The 20,932-nt window shown below is 46.9% G+C and overlaps 1 protein-coding gene across 1 annotated transcript in view; it reads right to left on the bottom strand.

Annotated features, from left to right (window-relative positions):
* Window positions 1-20,932, bottom strand: part of HCN4 (hyperpolarization activated cyclic nucleotide gated potassium channel 4) — a 118,730-nt gene that overhangs the window by 4,495 nt on the left and 93,303 nt on the right. Inside the window, 2 exon segments of the mRNA XM_031949378.1 lie at window positions 4,098-4,316; window positions 14,409-14,570. Of these exon segments, the coding sequence (XP_031805238.1) occupies window positions 4,098-4,316; window positions 14,409-14,570 (381 nt within the window).

The raw sequence follows: 20,932 nt of genomic DNA, 5'->3' as shown, positions 1-20,932 counted from the left end.
TCAAGCTGGTCCTCATCCCAGCATCAGACACCATGGCCGCAGCTGTAATGTTGGCGTCTGTTACTTCCTAGTTACCCCATTAAGAACTCACTCTCTCATTCGTTTGACAAACATGGAACAAGTAGTGGGCACAAAGGCAGAACCCAAACAGTCCCTGCCTTCAGGAGCTCACGTTCCCTTAGGGTCGAGGAGGAGATGACAAAGGAGAGAATGGAAAGGAGACAGAGACGAGGGTGGGGAGATGTCGGGGAGCCGGGGTGGGGTTGCAGAATGTGGAGGGAGGTGGGAGAGGGGGCTCCGGAAGGAGCAGCCAGGAAGGTCACCTGGAGCCAAACTGGGCCGGGCAGAGGGACCTGCGTTGTCCGCAGGGTGCACTGATGTCATGCCCTCATGGCTAGAATTAATTGTGACTATTATAACAGCAGCCGCCGCAGGCCGGTTCTCAGGGTAGGCTTTATAGCCAGTGACTTATCCGGGTCCTGTCCTTCCTGAGCCCACATCCTCCTGTCCCGGGGACCCCAACTCTCCCTACGAGGCTCCGAGACAGAAAGCCCCTGGCCATCGACGGGAGCCCGGCCCAGCCCCGCGGCCTTCTCTCTGGCCGGGACGTGTCCCCACCGGACACCAGGAGAGGAGTCAAGGCCGAGTCTGCCTGCCCCCCTGGTGCTCTCTTCTGGGTCTGTCTGGGAGAGTCCAGGATGCTCGTGAGAATGCTGCGGGGATGACGCAGGGACAGTGGGGGGTGCCCCCTCGGTGGCTCTCAGCCCCTCCCACTCCAACGGCCGCCCCAGACCGCTGCATCCTCAGTTCCCACAGAGCTAAGGAGGCCAAGGTCACGGGCACAAGCCACGTTCAGGGTAAATGATGTCACAGAAGATGACAGCTCTGTCCCTGCCCCCCACAGACCCCGCCCCCCCCCCCCCCCACTCTCGCCCAGAGCCATCTCCAGCTGAGCCGCCCACGGCTCCCTCCCTACTTCTGATGCCGGACTGACCCCTACCCAGGGGAGTGCTGGTAAATGTTTAACAATCAGATATTGGGGGAAGGGTGGACACACAACACACCGTTAAGGGTCAGTCATATTTTCTCACACTTTCTAAAATCTAGACAACCAACAAAACAATAAACCAAGCCCTGATGTAAGTGCCTGGGACTTGTTGAATTTTGGACCTCATACTGAGTCAGACATTTGCCACGGCCTGACCGGCCCCTCAATGCCTGCACAGACTGACTCCGGTTTTGACCAAATAGTGTCCCCTAATCCTGGCCACAGACTGATCCCCGAATACAGTCACAGACCAGCCTCTCTGGGGTCTGAGAGGGTCAGTTTGTTATTGGCAGTTGGGAGACTGGGCGGATAAGAAGTTGTTTCTTTTAACAGACGTTTTGCTGAAGGCTGATTAGGGCATCCCCCCTGAACAGGGATGGGTCACGGTAGGCAGGAGGGCATTAAAAAGGAGAAGGGAAGGGAGTAAATGTTTATATAGAGCTTACTATGTGCCAAGAACTAGGAGGAAAAAACCCAAAGACTTTCTGCCCCCTGCAAGTAGCCTCCTCTCTGGTCAAGATCCAGAAGGCCTAGAGATGACCCCATCCTCAGCCCTCCAAGGATCTAATGAATAATTCCATCCTCAACCCACCAAGGGCCTGCCAGGTGACCCCATCCTCAACCTACCAAGAGTCTACTAGATGACCCCATCATTAACCCACCAAGGGTCTAATGGATAATCTCATCTTTAATCCCCCCAAAGGCCCATTGGATGACCTCGTCCTCAGCCCACTAAGGGCACACCAGATGGCCTCATCCTTAACCCACCAAGGGTCTAATGGATAATCTCATCCTTAACCCCCAAGGGCCCATTGGATGACCTTGTCCTCAGCCCACTAAGGGCACACCAGATGGTCCCATCCTTAACCCACCAAGAATCTAATGGATAATCTCATCCTTAACCCCTCAAGGCCCCATTGGATGATCTCGTCCTTAACCCCCAAAGGCCCATTGGATGACCTCATCCTCAGCCCACTAAGGGCACACCAGATGGCCCCATCCTCAACCTATCAAGGACCTACCTGAGCAAGTTCTACCCTTCCAAGAAGGCTTCTCTGGCTTCCCCCATCCTCCCTCCTCTGACTTCTGACTCCTGGAAATGTAGCTGAGACAAGAGGTGCACACACGGGGGGCTGAGGAGGGGCCCCACGCCTCTGCCAGGGCTCCCCCTTTTATAACAGCAGGACTTCTGCTGCCATTCCGTATTCTGCTGGGGCAGGTCAAGACTGAGCAAGGGGAAGGGGAGGGAGCTGAGCAATAATTTGCCATGAATATTAATGCAGCCATCGCAGGGCAGACAAAGTCACCTGGGCCTCTGGAGAGGCAGCTGAGAGAGAGCTGGAGCTCAGTGGGCAGCCCTCTCTGCCGGCCTGTTACTGGGCCTGCGGCTTTCCCCGGGCCTCGATCCCTCCATGTGGGGAGAGGGCATCGTGGGCAGAAGGGACGGGGACCCATCACTGACAGCATCTACATCTATGGAGGAAGGACTTTTACATCTGTGAATCCAGCCCCATATGTGCAAGGTTCTCTGCAACTTGGCTCTAACCTGGTTTTCCAGCCTTGGAGTCAGGCTGCTATGATCAGAGGGATTTGAGATTTGAAGGGAAAGAACCTGAGTTCGAATTCTGTTTCAGAACCTTCCAAAATCTGGGATTTTTAGACAATGCACATAACCATTCCACAGAGGTTTCCTTATCGATGACTTCTAGGTCCCCTCCATTTCCAAATCCCTGATCCCCTCCCACCTCCAGGGTCAGACAGAAAGCCCTTCACAATCGGGTCTCTTCCAGTATTTCCAATATCTTTTCTCCCTTCTGTGAGCTCCACTAGCAAAGTCATCTCCAGGCTGTCCCACCAACAGGGCCCTCCTTTTCCCAAGCCCCCCTTTGCACGCCCCCAAGTCTGGAACACTCTCCCTCTTCATGCTCTGTGGGCATCCTTCAAGGCCCATTTCCAACAGATCTGGTTCAGGAGCCTTTCCTGGCCGGCCCTTCCCCCCCCCCCCAGGGCCTCTCCCCGAGACCCCCCCATCAGTGCGGGTCTGTCTTGTTCCCAGCCGCTTGCCCGCCGTCACCCCCCCTTAGACGGTGAGCTCTTTGAGGGCAGGAACCGCCTCCTGCCTCTTTCCGAAGTGCCTGGCCCAGGGCTGGCACCCACAGAGCAGGCCCTCGGCCCGCAGGGACCTCCGCCCGTCCTTCCCATGCATGAGGACCACTGTCTCTGCCTCCGCGATCCCTTAGCATCCCTGCATTAATGGCCCTGTGTCCCAGCTGCGGCATCTTACTCACGCCCCCTGTTAGGCCACAGGCTCTACAAAGGCAGGGCCTTGTGCCATGTAGAATGTCAGGGGGTCTCGGTACATCCCCCCGGAGACCCTGCCTCACGTTGTCTGGGGCTCAGCCCCTCACAGCCACTAAGGCCCTTCCTTAACCCCCACCTCTTCCTCGCCTCCACATTCAGTCACCAGACTTTCCCCCTTTTTGGTTCCATACCTTTTTCTCTCCCTCCTCCCCATGTCACTGCCCTGGAAGAGCATCACTTCCCCACCCCGACTTAGTGTTCCGAGGTGGGGCTTGGTCAGGCTGGGCCTGGGTCAGTCTGTACCACCCTGGGCCTTCATGCTTCCTTTACTCCTCCAGTCACATTCATGTAACATCAGGCACATCAGGGCCCCCACTGCACCGGGGGCCACCGAAAGGCAGCTCTGCGATAGCCATGGAGGTCTAGGAAACCCTTGCGAGGGCCCGACTCCTGGCCCGCCGTGCAGGAGAAGGTCAGGGGAGGGTCCCCCAGATTTTCCCCAGACTGGTCGGGCACCATGGCCCACAGAACCCCGCCAGGAGGAAGGAAGCGGATGCCGCTCTCGCCGGGAAGCAGGAGGGCACATAAACCGGGCTTTAGGACGCCTCAACCAGAGCCCCTCTTTCCCAGCCATCACCTTTGCAAAAATGAGGCTAATCCCCGTTACTCCTCCAAGGGGCTCCAGGGGAGCAGGTGGCCCCCAGCCGCCTCTCCTTCCTCAGTGACCGGGGGCCCCCTCGCCACTTACCTTCTCCTGGTACTGGCGCCTTGAGGAGTCCAGCGACTGGATGAGGGCAGTTGCGTGGCCGATGAACATGGCGTAGCAGGTGGCGCCCACGATCATGCTGAGCATGGTGAGCCAGACGTCCGACATGCCCATGGGCGCCTGCTTCCCGTAGCCGATGCAGAGCATGTGGCTCATGGCCTTGAACAGGGCGTAGGAGTACTGCTTCCCCCACGAGTCGTTCTGCAGACGGACGGACGGACAGACGGATGGACAGACAGACAGACGGATGGACAGACAGACAGACAGACAGGCAGACAGCTTGGGTTAGGGTTGGAGCAACAGAGCCAAACCAAAGGGGGACTATGGAAAACCTCCCGGGAAAAGTCATAGGGACTGATGCAGAGAGAAAGAAATACAACGTCCATATGTTAACCTGTAGAATGTAAAGGGATAAAACCAGCTGTGGGGTCAATGCTGAACAATTACCCATGGGTATGTTTTGAAAATAAAACGCTATCATTAAAAAATAGCCGGGAAGTTTCAGAACTTCGGTGAGATGCTGAGACTTCCACAGCCTAAAACAGTGCATTTCTGCCTCCTCCTTGGGGAAAGGGGGTGGGCTGGGGACTCCACAGACCCTCCCGTCGCATATTCCAGCCGTGAGCTCCGAATGGCCAGGTCGCCGGTTGCAGATTTACCTCCTCCTCGCCAAAGATTCCTTTCTACCCACAGTATGAGGACTGGGAATATCGTGCTCAAGGAGCAGGAAAATCCATGTACAATATGTTGGCCCTCCCTTTGGAAAAGGAAGTAGCCTGAATTATTATGGCACTAAAAGATAAAATGCATGGACATTCCCCAATTCTAGAGATTTAATTTATGCATTTCTGACTTTCTGAACTTTCCTTGCATCCCCATGTGTCGGCTTCTGCAAAGCTTCCCCCCAAATTCCCAGTTAACTTCCTAGGACGACCTGGGGAAAGCTGCAATGGGGGGGGAGATAACTGCACTTTGTTAATGACGGCCGCTCAGGGCTCGATTCCCCGGGAAACTCTTCTGGCTGAGACCGAGCCCAGCTGGACCGAGTGTTTCCCCGGCGAGGAGGGCCCTGTCAGAGGGGGCCAGGAGGCCCATTTGCTCACTCTACCACAGACAGACCTAGCAGGGTTCCGTTATGTGGGGAGGGAGTGGGCAGGAGGGGGACAAGGAAAAGGGGGAGAGCCATCGGAAAGTGACTTTTACAACGAATATATATAATATAAAAGTCAATAAAGACTTAGAAAAAAAAAATCACCAAATTCTCAAATAACAAGAGAAGCATTTATCTTCCAAAGGACCAGGAGTGTGTGTGTGGGGGGGAGAGTTGAGAAGGGAGAAGGAAAGGGTTAAATGTCTTAAGGACTTTTTTTGGTTTGCTGTGTAATGACGGCAGGACGAGAGATTTCTGTTCTGTCCCAGCCAATGCAGCCCGGGCTGCCCGAGTGAGATCATGTGCCTGGGAAGAGGCAAAGCTCCCTCTGGCTCAGTCGGAGCCACAAAATGGGGCCAGTCCCATGACTTATTTTTGCACTTTCATTCCCCCACGTTGTCTGCTTCCTAGCAGAAGTTTCCATCACGGACTCGCAGACGGGGCAGGAGCAAGACCTACTTCTGGGCCAATCTCTCTGTAAAGGCAGCGGCCGGCCCTGCTCGCTGGTTACCCAAGGCTTCTGACCGTCTCTCCTCCCTGAGCGACCGAGGCTTGCTCAGTCCGTCCCGGGACAGGTAGCACTCCCTGGACCTTATGGCACAGAACCGACATCAAGAAGGCTTGGATTCAAATCTTACCCCCTCTGTGCCTCTGGAAACCCAGTCTCCATTTGCTCTTTTGCAAAAAGGAGATAATAATGTGTAATTCCTACCTCAGAGGGAGGGGAGGCTGAAAATCATTATATCACAAGTCCCCCTTGCAAATGTAAAGGGGATTATGTCATTATCTATAGGTCATCAATATCAACTAGATAATACACCAGGACATTGATCTTTTAGTTTATATCCCAAGAAACTGATTTTAAATATCCTCCTACAAATGGAAATCCATTGAGTCTCATTGTTCAATCAGAGCCACAGATGGTTAAGGGTTGGAAACCAGAGACCTCAAGGTCATCTAATCCATCCCTCTGGAGCTTCCCTGACAAGTGGCCATCCAGTCTCGAAATAATGTCCTGATAATTTTTGGACAATTCTAGTTGTGAAGAGATTTTTACTCAGGCCAGAATCTGCCTCTTTATGATTTCAATCATTCAATAAATATACATTTAATAAGTTCCTAATAGGGAAGGAGATCATTTTTATTTGTAAGTTTACAATCTGGACGCTGGGATGGGGCACATTTAGGGGTAGAATAGAGGAAATATAAAGAGAATGAATGTAAGACTAAGGTAGGGAGACAAGGCACTAGCAGCTGCAAAGAGAGGAATCGTGAAAGACAGTCTGTAGAATGCGGTCCTTGAGTTGTGTCTTGAAGGAAGAGAGGGCTCTGGGAGGAGGCGATGAGGAGGGAGTAACAGACGCTGGCCATGAGTCAAATCCAGCCTCAGACACGTATGAACTGTGAGCCTGAGTGAGTCACTTGCCTTTGTCTGCCTCATTTTCTCAACTGCAAAATGGGGATAATAAATAGCACCTATCTCCAAGTTATTGTGAAGATCAAATGAGACAATATTTACAAGGTGACTGGCGGGGGTGAAGCGACTTGCCCAGGGTCACCCAGCCAGTAAGTGTCTAAAGTAGGATCTGAACTCAGACCTTCCAAACTCCAGGTCCAGCACTTTACCCATGAACCACCTTGCTGCCAGATTCATAAAGTACTTAGCATATATTTATAATTGATAATTAATAAATGCCCATTCTCTTTTTTCTAGGCACTTCCTGAGGCACTCCTTTGCCCTCTGAAGCTAAGTAAGGTCATAAGGCAGTTTCTATAACAATTCTTCAAATACCCATAAGGCAGTAATTATGCAGCCTGCTTCCCAGATTTCTTTCCTTTAGATCAGACATCTAGTTCCTTCTATGAGGCATGATTTCCAGTCTCTCCCTCTTCTGGACGAGGTTTCAATATCCCCATTGTGTGTCCTGAACTGAACACAGGACTCCATAAATGACCAGACCAGGATAGAGAGCGGCAAGGCCATCCCATGCTCTTGACCCTGTACCTCCTGCATTGATGCAGTCTCTTCTAGAGGGTGTATCCCATGACCGACTCCTATTAAGCTTATGGTCCATAGAGCCCTTAATCATTTTCATATGAACTGCTTTCTCAGCCCATTTCCCCCATCCTGTACCTGCAGCTGTTTGCTGAATCCATGTGTAGTCACATGTATTAAATGTCATATTATCTTTAGCCCACTTACCGTCCCAGCAAGATCTTTTTGGACCCCAATTCTATCATGCGATGGAGTGTCTCCTATATCCCTGTCTTCTACATATTTGCTCACTTCAGTCATTTATTAAATTATTGTCATTTATTAATATAAATTAATTTTAAATTTAATTAATAAATTAATATAAAATGAGTCATTCATTAAAATATTGAACAGAATTGGGGTGGAATACAGGGCCTTGAGGCACTCCACTAAAGACGTCCAAGTTGATGATAATCTTTCAATCAACATTCTCTGGGTCTGGTCATTTAACCACTTCTTATTAGCATCCAGTCCATGTCTTCCCATTTCGTCCACAGGAATATCATGATAAACTGGTCAAAAGTCTTACTAAGGTGCATGTATGGATTCTATGGACTTCTTTGGGTACAGGTATACATTGTCTTTAAAGGCAACAATTTGCTCCTAAAACAGGCAGCAGGGTTGCACAGTGGATAGAGCACTGGGCTTTGGAGTCAGGAAGACCCATCTCCCTGAGTACAAATCTGGCCTCAGACACTTAGTGACGGTTTGTCTCTGGGCAAATCATTTCATTCGGTTTGCCTCGGTTTTCTCATCTGTAAAATGAGCTGGAGAGGAGAATGGCAAACCCACTCCAGCATCCTTGCTGAGAAAATGCCAAAATGGTGTCACAGAAGAGTCAGACACTGGAATGGCTGAACAACAAAAAACTGGAACAATATTTGCCTTCATCCAAACTTTGGGCACCTTTCCCACTTCCACAATTCCTCAAATTTCACTGACAGAAGTTTAGCACTAACATTCAGGGTAATTTGGGTGCTTGAAGATTAACTTTGTTCAGGTCTAAGGACCATCTGCTGTTTCTTCTCTTCCCCTTCCTTATCTCATATTTCTATTCTCTGAACACCTTCAGTCCCATCCTATCTTTGCTAGCCTGAAAGTTATTCTTGACAGAGAAAAAGAAAACAGCATAAGACTTTAGTCATTCCACTTTTTCTCTGTGGTCAGTCAGGAGATGTTCTCTTGCTCCCTATTGAAAAAGACTTATTATTTTTAGCATTTATGATGAGCCTATTGTCATAATGGATTTTAGCTTTAGAGTTTTCTTCTAGGTAGGTAGTGTGCATTTTCCTTCACACATATGGTTTATGGATGAGCTCCCTGTGCAGCTACATGGGCCTTCTCTTTTTCTTCCATATTAGAATTGGGTGTGACTCCATATGGAAATGCCATTCTTGGAAAACTCCTTTTTCCTTTAGAGCTACTTTAGTTCAGTCCATATCAGTGACCATTTACTAACTGCCTACTATGGTTGAATCACTCGGCTGGGCACTGGAATACAGAGACAAAAAATATATGAAAAAGTCCTTCCCCTCAAACTTACATTCTACTGGACAGAACATGTAAACAAAAAATATACAGCATAACAACGTGAGGATGCAGAGAGCATTAATGAGTAGGGGGATCTCCTCCCTTACTAGGGAGGAGAAGATGAGCAAAGTCATGGAAGAGGCAAAGAATCCTAGGTACTGCAGGTAAGGAAAAGGTAAAGAAGGAGCATTCATTATACCCATCAGGGAAGACAAGCCCAGTCATTGGAATTTGACCTTTCTTAGCTCTAACTGTGAAATCTACTCTCTCAAAGTCTAGGGTATTCAGGGTGTTCCCTTCATTATCAGTCACAAATTCACTCCAATATCCCATGGTCACTGCCTCCCAAGGTTCCTGTCAGTTCTGTTTTACCAGTCAATTTGTCCTCATTGTTCAAAATCAGTTCAAGGATAGTGGTTCCCCATTTTGCTTTCTCCACCTTCTGAAGAATGAAATTATCAGCCAAGAGAGTCAAGAATTTGTTGGCTGTCTCTGCTTTACAGATATCAGGAAAGTCACGCTCCCTTTCCTCAATCCTCCGTTCTCCTCAAGGCACGTACAATTTTTTTTTTTTTGCTATATCAGCTTTGTGATCTGTCAGGAACTTTATTCGATTCCTCCATTAATCTGACGGTGCAGTTGCCCTCGCCATAACATGGTTTCTGCTTATTTTTTCCTTTGACCCTACCAAAATACTCCTGGCTGGGCATTTCACTTCCAGACCCCGTCCCACCCCTCGGCTTTGAAGATTTATGCAATAATCTACCCTCAGTTAGAATTTCATCCAAGGGTTGCCATGGCAAAAAAAAATTCATCACCAAATATCTGGCCTTATGGTGATGATCCAGAGGAAAAGGAGAAGAGTCAACTGACATTATATGGTCATGTTCCATGACCCCAAGTTTCTTTGTGGAGAAAGAGCCACCTTTTTCATTTCAGGAGTCTTCCAATGATGTGCTGTGGGCACAAGTAATAAAACACAACAGTCTCTGAAGAATAGTTGTATGTAATTCAGAGGCCCATGACAAAGTCAGACGACAATGTGCTGTTTAATGAAGGATTCCTTTAGATAACTTGCACTGGAGAAATGGAAGGTGCAGGAGGGAATGCGGGTTTCCAAGAGCAGCCTCCCAACCACCCTCCTTGGTCAGCTGGCATTGCAGGTGAGTAAAGTGAAGCTTGGATTGGGTTTGTTTATGGATATATGTGGTGGAGGAGCCTTTCCCTCTACTCCAGAACATTTGCAGTCTTTCCTGCCTGGTTTCAATCCAAGACATCACCAGCCATGTGTGACTGAAGCTCTAGTACAAGGGAATAACAAAGAGATTTGTGGTGGTCCAAAGAAAGCCAAATCAGGCCAGAAAGTACATATGTAAGGACCATCTCCTACTCTGCTCCCTAATGATTTTTCTTTTTTTTCCCCTTTTTTTTATTATAACTTTTTATTTACAAGTTCTATGCATGGATAATTTTTCAGCATTGACAATTGCAAAACCTTTTGTTCCAACTTTTCCCCTCCTTCCCCCCACCCCCTCCCCCAGATGGCAGGTTGACCAATACACATTAAATATGTTAAAGTATAAATACAATATATATATACATGTCCTGGTGATTTTTCTACAAGGAAAACTTGGAGCTTCCAAGTGGGGGAAGAGTAGCCACAAGCTAGATTTACTAGATGTTTCCATGAAGGCGTTATTCCCATTTCTTTTCTGTTAATTTTTTTCCTGATCATAAATCAGTATTAAGAGATAGAACTGACCACGTTATATCCTCGTAAGCTGAAACCAGAGGTCCTTGAAATAGCCCAAATCAGTAGTGAAGGGTCTTTGGAGCAAGGTCATGGAGCTGGCCATAATGGCCAAAGCTGGAGAAGGACCAGTGAAGTAACCGAGGGACTGAGGGACCAGCCCAAGAGTGAGTTGACCAGTTAATGGAGACATGGAAGGAGCTAGCTCGGCTGAGAAGGGGAGCAACTCATCAGTCATGATTACCCTTGGTGGAAATCATGCTAAAGGATTCCCACAGCCATGGATTGTGAGGGACCCTTCAGCCTGCGTTTGCAACAAATGTGCCCTATTATCTTTGTACTTCAAGGTAGCACCCACGCTCCTTTGGGAGAGTGCCATACTCGGGCCCCGGCTTTCATCCGACCAAGGCTCAATGGCACCTGTGATGTCACATTTAGCTCTCTGTATCAAGATCTCTCATTTGCTTCATTAATGGCCATTAATCTAGAAATGATTCTAGGAAACAGTTTCCAAATAGGCAGAAAAGAAAGCTTTCCTTTCATTTGGCTTCCACCCTTTTCTCTCTTTTCTGCCACTAGAATCCCCCTTTGTGCCTCATGGGCCATTATATGGCTCCTTTATGGGAGTTGAATGGGACCAATTTTCTTGCTGTTGTGTGTCATTTGTGGCCTTTTAGCTCAGTAGATTAATGAGGCAAAGGTTCCGGTGTCGGATTTTCCTGGGAGTCCTTTGCTTTAATGCAGAGACTCTCTTCCCCAGCTAAAGGTTGACTCTTAATTCTGGCACAGACTGACCTCCAAGTCGGAGGATGACCCTGCAGTCCCAGCCCCAGAGCTGCCGGTCCCTGATTCTGAGCATCCATTAATTCTCAATTCTAGTCTGACGCATCCTCGATCCCATCTTGGCTCTGCCATTTATCGTCTCTTCCCTCTTCCAGGTTTATGTCCTGCCCCTGTAAGATGAGTTGGACGAGCTGGTCTCAATGTTCTAAAACTAGAACCTGGTGATCACCGACTCTACCCTCAATGCCATTTTCTGAGGACCTTCCCTCCTCAGACTGTCTTGGGTTTATCCATGTGCCCTCACTGTTCGAGGCAGAAGCTCTTCGTTTTTATCTTTGCATCTATAGTGTCCATCGTGGTCCATATCACATAGTAGGTGCTTTATAAATATTTACTGACTTTGAATAAACGCAGCATCTTGGTTATGGGGAGAACAAAGTAAAAGGGCAGAAAGCCCCAAGCCCATCACTGCTGCTGAAAATGCAGTGTCTGGGGCAGGCTATGTGTCTGGGGCAGGATATGTGTCCATTTGCCATATAGGGAAACTGAGGTCAAGTGAGGGGGATCATAAGTCACTTGCTCAGGGCCATTTAATTGGGTCTGGGGGACCTGAGGGAAGGAGGCAGGTTTCCTGGCAGCCGCAGGCTGGCCGGGGTCGCCATCAGACAGACAGGTGGTGGCTGGATTGCCAGGGTGGGCTGCTCCCAGTCCCCACCAGGCCCAGTCACCCCCTGGTCCCTCAGGGCCAGCAGCTTCCTTTCTTAATTGCCAGAGGCTCAAGGGGATTCAGGGGAAATTCAATTCATATGTTTCTGATTCATTTACACTTAGCTCATCAAAAGGCTGTTTTGTAAGGAGCCTGTTTGATGCTGAATATGCCTCGGGTCTTTTTCACTGTCTTTCAAAGGTTTTTCTCCTCCCTCTTGGAACAGGGGATTTGCCTTTAGACCAAATCGGAGACTCTGGAAAGTGGAATTGGCCAAGTGGAATCTAGTTTTCCCTGGTAGTGAAGCAAAGTTGGGGGGGTGTTAAAGGGCTCCCCAATTTATTCACACTTAGAAGACCGGATGGAAGATGCAGCTCAGAGCACCAACCTCCCAGGAACCTGCAGGGAGTCTCTGGGTCTCTGAAATACTCACAATTTGTCTTTTTTTCCTGGCAAAATTTATATTTTAAATCATCAGCATCAGCATCAAAGTAGAGCTTGGAGTGGCCAAGCTTCTAACACCAGACAGAAACTATCCCAGTATCTGCTCCAGGCTCCACCAAACTTGTTCTCCAGTCTCAGAGAGACGATGTGACCTTTCTAAAGCCTCAGTCATCTCCCCTTTGAAATGGGTCAATGTATTCCAGCTCCCTCTGTGACCAGGACCCCTTGGAAGCCTGGTGAATGAAGCCTGTGGATCCCTTCTCCAAATAACGGATGTAAATGCATAAAATAAAACACGAAGGATTACCGAGGAAACAAGTTAAATAACAAGTTAAATAAGTCATTAGCAAAAATGTTTTAATAAACAAGTTGATGAACCCAGGAGAAGATTCCCTACTCTCAGGGGTCCCATGACAATCTAATGAGTATGGTGAAGAAGATAAAATCTTTCCAGAATAAGCATGATGGGAACGTGGCTTTGTCCCATCTGGGGATGGGAAGCTTTTTCACCTTGGCAACGGCCATCCTTGCACTCGGTGTCCTGTGGCTCAGTCCCCCCAAGATGATGCCCCCTAAAGAGTCTTCTCTCCATCAAGCCCTTTGGGTTGGTCTCCAGGCAGGGACAGAATCACTCTGTACCCCTTCCCCAGCTCATAATTCAGTTATTCTCCACCTACACCCCTCTGAGGTATCGTAAGTCCTGGTCAGGATCTGCTTGGCCAGTTCATTATTATCAGCCAGGGATGTGTTGGGCTTGGGCACCTTGGGAGGGAGCTGTGAACCTAGGGGGTTTCCAGGCAGGATGTTGTCTACGGAGACCAGAGGTAGATGTGGCCCTGAATTGGTCCCAGATTGGGATCCTGGACCCCACAATGGGGAGATCCAGAGAAAAAAAGACCCAATGCCCTACGATATATAATAGTGAGAGCTCTGGATTTCACGGCAGGAAATCGTGTTGCCACAGGTCCAGGACCCTGGACAAGGCCCTCACCTTTGCGGAACCTCAGTTTCTTGCTCTGTCACATAAGGGGCTGGGGCTGGCTGACCTCTTAAGGCTTCTTTCGGTTTTAGAACCGTCGGGCTCCACTGTGGGCTTGGAAGGTTCAAAGGGAAGGGGTTCCGTGAAGGTACCACATGCATGAAAGAAGGGGCGGCAGGGCCGTTGCCACAGCAGGAAGCATACTGATTGATAAGCTGGACAATGCGAAGGAAGTCGCCAGGGAGTTTAGTCCAGTCCTAGGAAGCCTGTGAAGGGTCTGGGGATTTTTATTTGGATCTGGCTGAGGGTTTAAAGGGATATGGAAGAGGGGCTCACCTTATTCTGCTTGGCCCTAGAAGGAAGGACCCAAACCACAGAGACAAACTGAAGTGACCTAATCATTAGCAATGTTCCCGAGCCAAAGAGGGACGGGCTACAGGTCGCCGGCCCTTATCAAATGTCTTCAGAGAGCAGGGCAAAGGGCGGCTCACTGGGGACGGTGTAATGCAATAAGTGTTTATTGACTGATTGATTGAATGTGTCACTGATTATGAGGGAGTCCCCCCCTCTCTGACAGGCAGCTAAATGTCCCGGTGGATAGAATGCCTGGACCTGGAGTCAGGAAAATCGGAGTTCAGATCTCGCCTTGGACATTTCCTAGATGGGTGACCAGAGGTAAGTGACTTAAGGCCTCAGCCTTGGTTTCTCTATCTGTAAAGTGGGACTGATAATGGCACCTAACTCACAGGATCCAGCGGGAGAAGTCTGCAAATTTGTAGATAAATATCTGCCTTTTTCAGGCAGAGACGGGGCTCTGGGTTCCCTTCCTCCCCTAAAACAGCGTGACTGTGAGCCGGGCTCCCATCCCCAGGAAGAAGCCCCCAGAACCGTCTCTGGCCAGGAGAGCCTGACTTACCACCATGCGGTTGAGGGACACCCAGCAGTCCCCGGGAAAGTCCTGCAGCATGGGCACCAGGAACTGGAGGCAGCCATCCCAGTGGCAGAGCAGGAGCATCATCCCGATGAGGTTCACGATCCGGACCACGGCGCTCGCCAGGTCATAGGTCATGTGGAAGATCTGCCGGGGGTCACAAGAAGGGGGTTAAAGCCCGGCCTGGCCAGCTCCCCCTCTCCTCCCCGGGCAGGAAGGCCGCCAGACCCTCCCCCAGGACACGGACTGTTCGTTTGCATGTGATCTGTATCTAATTTATAAACATTCCGGCACAGTAGGAAAAAGCTCTGATTTGAACCCAGACGCCAGTTTGAAATCCAAAGGAGGAGGGATTTCAGAGACCTGGAAATCCGAGACAGACCCACACATGTGGGGAGCCTTAGTGTTCCCCCATCCTCAGAAGCCGCCCAGTTTTATACCTTGCCTGGCACATAGTAGGTGCTTAATAGTCCATCATTTGACAGTGGAGGACATTGTTCAGGAACTTGCTCTGGAGATATTTAAGTGGTCCAAAGGGCTGGGTTTGACTCCATCAGTGTCCCCCACCTCTTCCCAAAGCACAGGTGGGAAGATACCTGCCCTCCTCCCCCGCCTCCCCTCCCCCTCCCAGGCCCCAGGGCCAGTCACACAAGGACACATATTTGTTAGCAGCTGTGCTTGTTTCTCTAAAAATAACTCCTTGCCTTTGGGATGCTGTCAGAGGTGGCTGGGCGCTCTCCCAAGGCTAAATATACTGCAGCCCCGCGTGTGGATGGGGGACAGGGGCTGGCGGGAAGGAAGCTGTCAGGGTCTGGGACTTGGGGTGGCCAATTAAGAGTCCCCAGCCAGGATTCAATTCCATGAGAATTGGGCATCGTGCTAAGGGCCGGGGATTCAAACACAAAAACCCATAGGATCCTTATCCTTAAAGAGTTTATAAGCAAAGAGACAGAGACACAGATAATTGAGACAAAGGCAGTTGAGCTTGCAGCCCCGGGACTTGAATTCATTTAGCCATTTAGCACTCCTGTGACTTTGGATAAATCACTTCCCTTTTCTGGACCTCAGTTTCCTCATTTGTAAAATGGGCGTGGTAGATTGGAGTAGATTGCCTCCAAAGCCCCTTCTAGGTAAACATGGGTTTGCTCCAACTCTTTTCTCTCTTAGAGGGCTTAAAGTCAGAAGACCTGGGGAGCCTTCTATCACGAGCTGTGTGATCTCCAGATTATCCCTTACCATTCTTATTTTCTGGGTAGAGGTTTCCTCCACTGTAAACTTGAGGATCAGGAAGAATTCTTTGGATTGGGGATTCTTTTGGCATCTGTTGTGATTCTCAGAATTCTCAGATAATATTCTCAGAATATTTTTTAAAAAGTAAATAAAATAAATAAATAAAAAGTAAATGAAATGCTAAACTTCAATTAGACATAGTGTTGATGCAATTTTTCCCATCAAAATTTATGGATCCCGGGAGGCAGAGCCAAGATAGATCCTCACCGGAGATCTCCCTCAAACTCTTCCAAATTTATGGATCCCTTGAAATCTATCCAGGGGGTCTAGGGACCCCCAATCAAGAATCCCCAAGCTCTCAGATTCTATCACTCCAGGTAGTCCAGAGTCTCTGTGCATGGGGTGCTGGGGAACAAGGGGAAGAGACAGACCAAGCTTTTTCAATTTTTAAGACTTTTCTCATATTGTCTACAAGTGACTGGTGAACTCACAGGAGCATGAGTCCCTGGAATAAAAATTAACCCAAGTTCCTGCTTGCCAGAAGCTTTCAATCTGGTTCAGCACCCAATTTTATTAGCATTATTAAGGGCCTGCTGTGTGTCCAAGACGATGAATTCTCATTTCAGAACCAAGAAGACCTGGGTTTAAAGCCTATTTCTGATACTTATTAGCTATGTGATCATGAGCAATCATTAAATGAACTCCAGGCTAGGGAGAGGAAAAGGGGGCTGGATCTATGGCTCATTGGTATAGGGAAATAACAGACACTTAATGATCTGTTTATAAATGGGCTTTGGTCTGCCCTGATGGAGGAGTTTCCACACCAAAGAAACCCGAAATTTTCCATAGGACCATAATTTCACAGATTTAGAGCTGAAATAAACCTCACTGATTAAAATCCCCAGTCTCTTTTTATAGATGAAGGAACAAAAAGGACCAAATGTGAGTTCTTCTATTTGTATCTCCAGTCCTGATCTGCTCTCTTGGTCCTCTTCCTACCTGTCCAACTGGTCCATCATAGGACCATCAAGTCCCAGCCCTGATGTTCCGCTATAATTCATGGATTTGTTCTAGACACTCTCTTCTGTCTATATCCTGTCTTTTGGGGATCTAGCCACATCTGTAAGTTCAAATCCCAGGTAGGTGACTTGCACATCCATAGATCTCTTTTCTAATCATCGGTCCCTCTCCTTGAGTCTCAGAGAAGTGAATTGCTTAAGGTCATATACTTTCTAAGTAGCAGAGACCACAGCCCTAGATTGGATTGTAGTAAGGAGAAAAATAGAGATCATGAGGTTCTGAGCATTTCATTTCCTTTTCTTCTTCTTCTTTTTTAAATAATAGCTTTATATTTTAAAAATATAGGCAAAGATAGTTTTCAACATTCACTCCTGCAAAACTCCTAGATGGCAAGTAATACAATGTGCAATTCTTCTATACATATTTCCACATTTATCATGTTGCACAAGAAAAATCAGATCAAAAAAGAAAAATGAGAAAGAAAACAAAAGCAAGCAAACAACAAAAATGGTGAAATGCTATGTTGTGATCCACACTCAGTCCCCATAGTCCTTTCTCTGGGTGCAGATGGCTCTCTCCATCACATGACCATTGGAACTGGCCTGAATCACTTCATTGTTGAAAAAAAGCTACATTCATCAGAATTGATCATTGCATAATCTTGTTGTTACTGTGTTTAATCACCTCCTGGTTCTACTCACTTCCCTTACCATCAGTTCCTGTGTCTCTCCAGGCCTCTCTGAAATCTTCCTGTTGGTCATTTCTTACAGAACAATAATATTCCATAATATTCATATACCACAATTTACCCAACCGTTCCCCAGCTGATGGGCATCCACTCAGTTTCCAGTTCCTTGCCACTTTGCACATGTGGGTCCCTTTCACTCTTTTATGATCTCTTTGGGATGTAACTCCAGTAGAAAGGGCATGCACAGTTTGCTATCCCTGTGGAGATAGCTTCAGATTGCTCTCCAGAATGGTTGGAAGAATGGAGTTCTTCACAACTCCACCAACAATGTATCAGTGTCCCAATTTTCCCACATTCCCTTCAACATTTATCATTATCTTTTCCTGTCATCTTAGCCAGTCTGAGAAGTGTGTAGTGATAGCTCAGAGTAAACATCTCATTTTTTAAGCAGTGTGGTTTAGGACTATTGATTTGACAGCTAGTGGAGGAAATATCTCCATGTTGGCATCCCATAAGCATCACAAACTCAATAGCCTAAAACAGAACTCATGTTTCCTCCTGAATCACCTCCTCCTCTTCCTGTCTTCCCTTTTTCTGTCTGGGACACTATCGTCCTCCCCTTTACCTAGATTGCAAATTTAGAAATTATCTCCAACACTCCCCTCCCTACTCAGTTGGCAACCAAGGCTCAGTCAATCTAGCTGCACAAATACCTCTCCTATCCATCCACTTCTCCTGTCTCATATAGTCACCACCTTAGTTCAGGACCTCATTACCTCTCCCTTGGACTTTTGCAAAACCCTCTTGATATAAAGCATCCAGTTTCATAGAAATCACATTATCAGGGAGAAACCATACTCTAATACAATGAAGGAATGAATCATAGCTCCTGCTCCTGGAACGGAAGCCCATTTTCCTTTTCCCTAATTGATCTGCCCACATCCAACCTCTCTCCTCGCTAATTCATTTTCCACATAGTTGCTAAGTCGATAATCCTAGAAAGCCAGACAACACAGTGGAGAGAGCACTGTTCCTGGAGTCCAAAAGAACTGAATTCAAATTTAGCGTCAGATACTGTGTGACTGAGCAAATCACTGAATCTCTGCCTGCCTCAGTTTCCTCAACTATAAAATGGGTTTTAAAAATAGCACCTATCTGTGCAAGAAACTGGAAACTGAAGCAAGAAACTGAGCTCATCAGTTGGAGAATGGCTGAATAAGTTATGGTATATGAATGTTATAGAATATTATTGTTCTATAAGAAACAATCAGCAGGATGATTTCAGAAAGTCCTGGAGAGACTTATATGAACTGATGCTGAGTAAAATGAGCAGAACCAGGAGCTTATTATACACGGCAACGAGAAGATCATACGATGATCAATTCTGATGGATGTGGATCTCTTCAACAATGAGATTGTGCAGGACAGTTCCAATGGTCTTGTGCTGAAGAGAAACATCTACACCCAGGGAGAGGACCAGGGGGACTGAGTGTGGATCACAAAGTGGCATTTTTACTTCTTTTGTAGTGGTTTGCTTGCATTTTATTTTCTTTCTCAATTTTTTTCTTTTTTGATCTTTTTTTTGTGCAGCATGATAATTGTGGAAATATATATAGAAGAATTGTACATGTTTAACATATATTGAATTACTTGCTATCTAGGGAAGGGGTAAGGAGGGGAATTTGGAACACAAGGTTTGCAAGTGTCAGTGTTGAAAAATTATCCATGCATGTGGTTTTTTGTTTTTGTTTTTGTTTTTTGTTGAGGTGATTGGGGTTAAGTGACTTGCTCAGGGTCACACAGCTAGGAAGTGTTAAGTATCTGAGGTCAGATTTGAACTCAAGTTCTCCTGACTTCAGGACTGGCGCTCCATGCATATGTTTTAAAAATAAAAAGATTTAATAAATTGTTTTTACAAAAGAAAAAATAGGATTATTTCACAGGATTATTGTAATGATCAAATGAGATAATATTTATAAACTGCTTAATACAGTGACCAGAACATCTTAAGTGCATAATAAATGCTTATTCTTTTCCCTACCTTCCTACACTTAATAAAAGGAGAAATGAGGTTGCCTCATTGTACATATTTTTTCCTTCTTAATATATAATATAGGGCTGTGGCCTCTGATACTTACTAGGTATGTGAAATTAGGCGACTCATTCTCTCTCTGGGCCTCAGTTTACTCTTCTGTAAAATTGAGTCAGGATAGACTAGATGATCCCTTAGGTCGTCTCTTTTGCTTTCAATTCTAAAGCTATGACCATGATTATGGGGGAAGTATCTGGTTCCCCTTCATACTTTTCGTATTCCATCCAAAATAGTCTCTTTCTTATCCCTCAAACTATTCATTATATCTCCTGTCTTCCTGTCTTGGAACAATGTCTTCTGGAAGGTTTAGTAGATACCCTCAAGACCTCCACTTCCTCATACTCCTTAGCTTCTTTCAAGTTTCAGCTTAATATCAATTCTTTTGAGAAGCTTTCCTTATGACCCCCATTGATATGGGCCATATCCCTCCTTTCCAACCAACCTGACAATTCCTCAACAGTAGAGGTTGTATTTTTCAAGATTTTTTCCCCTTTTGGATCCCTTAAGTGTTAAGTCTTGTAAAGAGTGGATCAATAATAAATGTCTGTGGAATTGATTTTAACTGGAAAAAAGTATCATGAAGGCTCTTGGGAAAGAAAAACAGCTTTGCTTCAATATTGGATGAGCCAGAGGAAGGAAGGGTATGTCAATGCTCAGATCAGCAGGCAGTCCAAGGGAATGGGAGTGAGGGATCAGGCAGCGTCAATAAAGGTTGAGCACAGAAGGAATGGATATGAACTTCCTTCTTGCTTTGAAGGAGGAAAAGAAAGAAGATGGGGTCAAGTTGTAGGGAGGTGAGTCAGGAATTGTAGGATGATGACATGGGGTGTCGGAAAGATCAGTTTTTGAAGTCACGATGAGTTACAACCCATTCTAGTTATCCGACTCGAGTCACTTTGCCTCAGCTTCCTTAAGGGTGAAATGAGGGGAGGGAAGTCTAAGGTTCCCTCCAACTCTCATCCCCCAGAGATTACTAGTATGCTGAAGAGAAATGGAAGTGGTTGAGAGACATTATCATTATTCAAGTTTTGAGAAGGGAAACAAGCATTTATTGAATACCTACAAAATGCAAGATACTGTGTTAAGCATTTTACAAATAGCATCTCATTTGATCCTTACAACAATGCTGGGAGGTAGATGCTATTGTTATCCCTATTTTACAACTGAGGAAACTGAGGCAGGTAAATGTTAAGTGACTTGCTCAGATCACACAATAAGTGTGTCCTTCTGTGCTTACTCATTATGACTTTGAGTAAGCCATAGCCTAGAATCACAGAAGTAGTTGAGTAACAGTCAGGATTCAAACTTATGTCTTATTCCAGATCCAAAGATCTTTCCACCTTCATTCTTCTAAACCTCAGTTTCCTCATCTGTAAAGCGGTGATTCAAGTACAATTATGTAACACCAGCCTCAGATAATTATAAGCTGAATGACTCTTAACCTCTCATTTTCCACAATCATCAAATGGGGATAATAAT

Source organism: Sarcophilus harrisii, chromosome 2, assembly GCF_902635505.1.
Source record: "Sarcophilus harrisii chromosome 2, mSarHar1.11, whole genome shotgun sequence".
NCBI classification, from domain to species: domain Eukaryota; kingdom Metazoa; phylum Chordata; class Mammalia; order Dasyuromorphia; family Dasyuridae; genus Sarcophilus; species Sarcophilus harrisii.
This window is presented reverse-complemented; position numbering and strand designations above follow the sequence as displayed.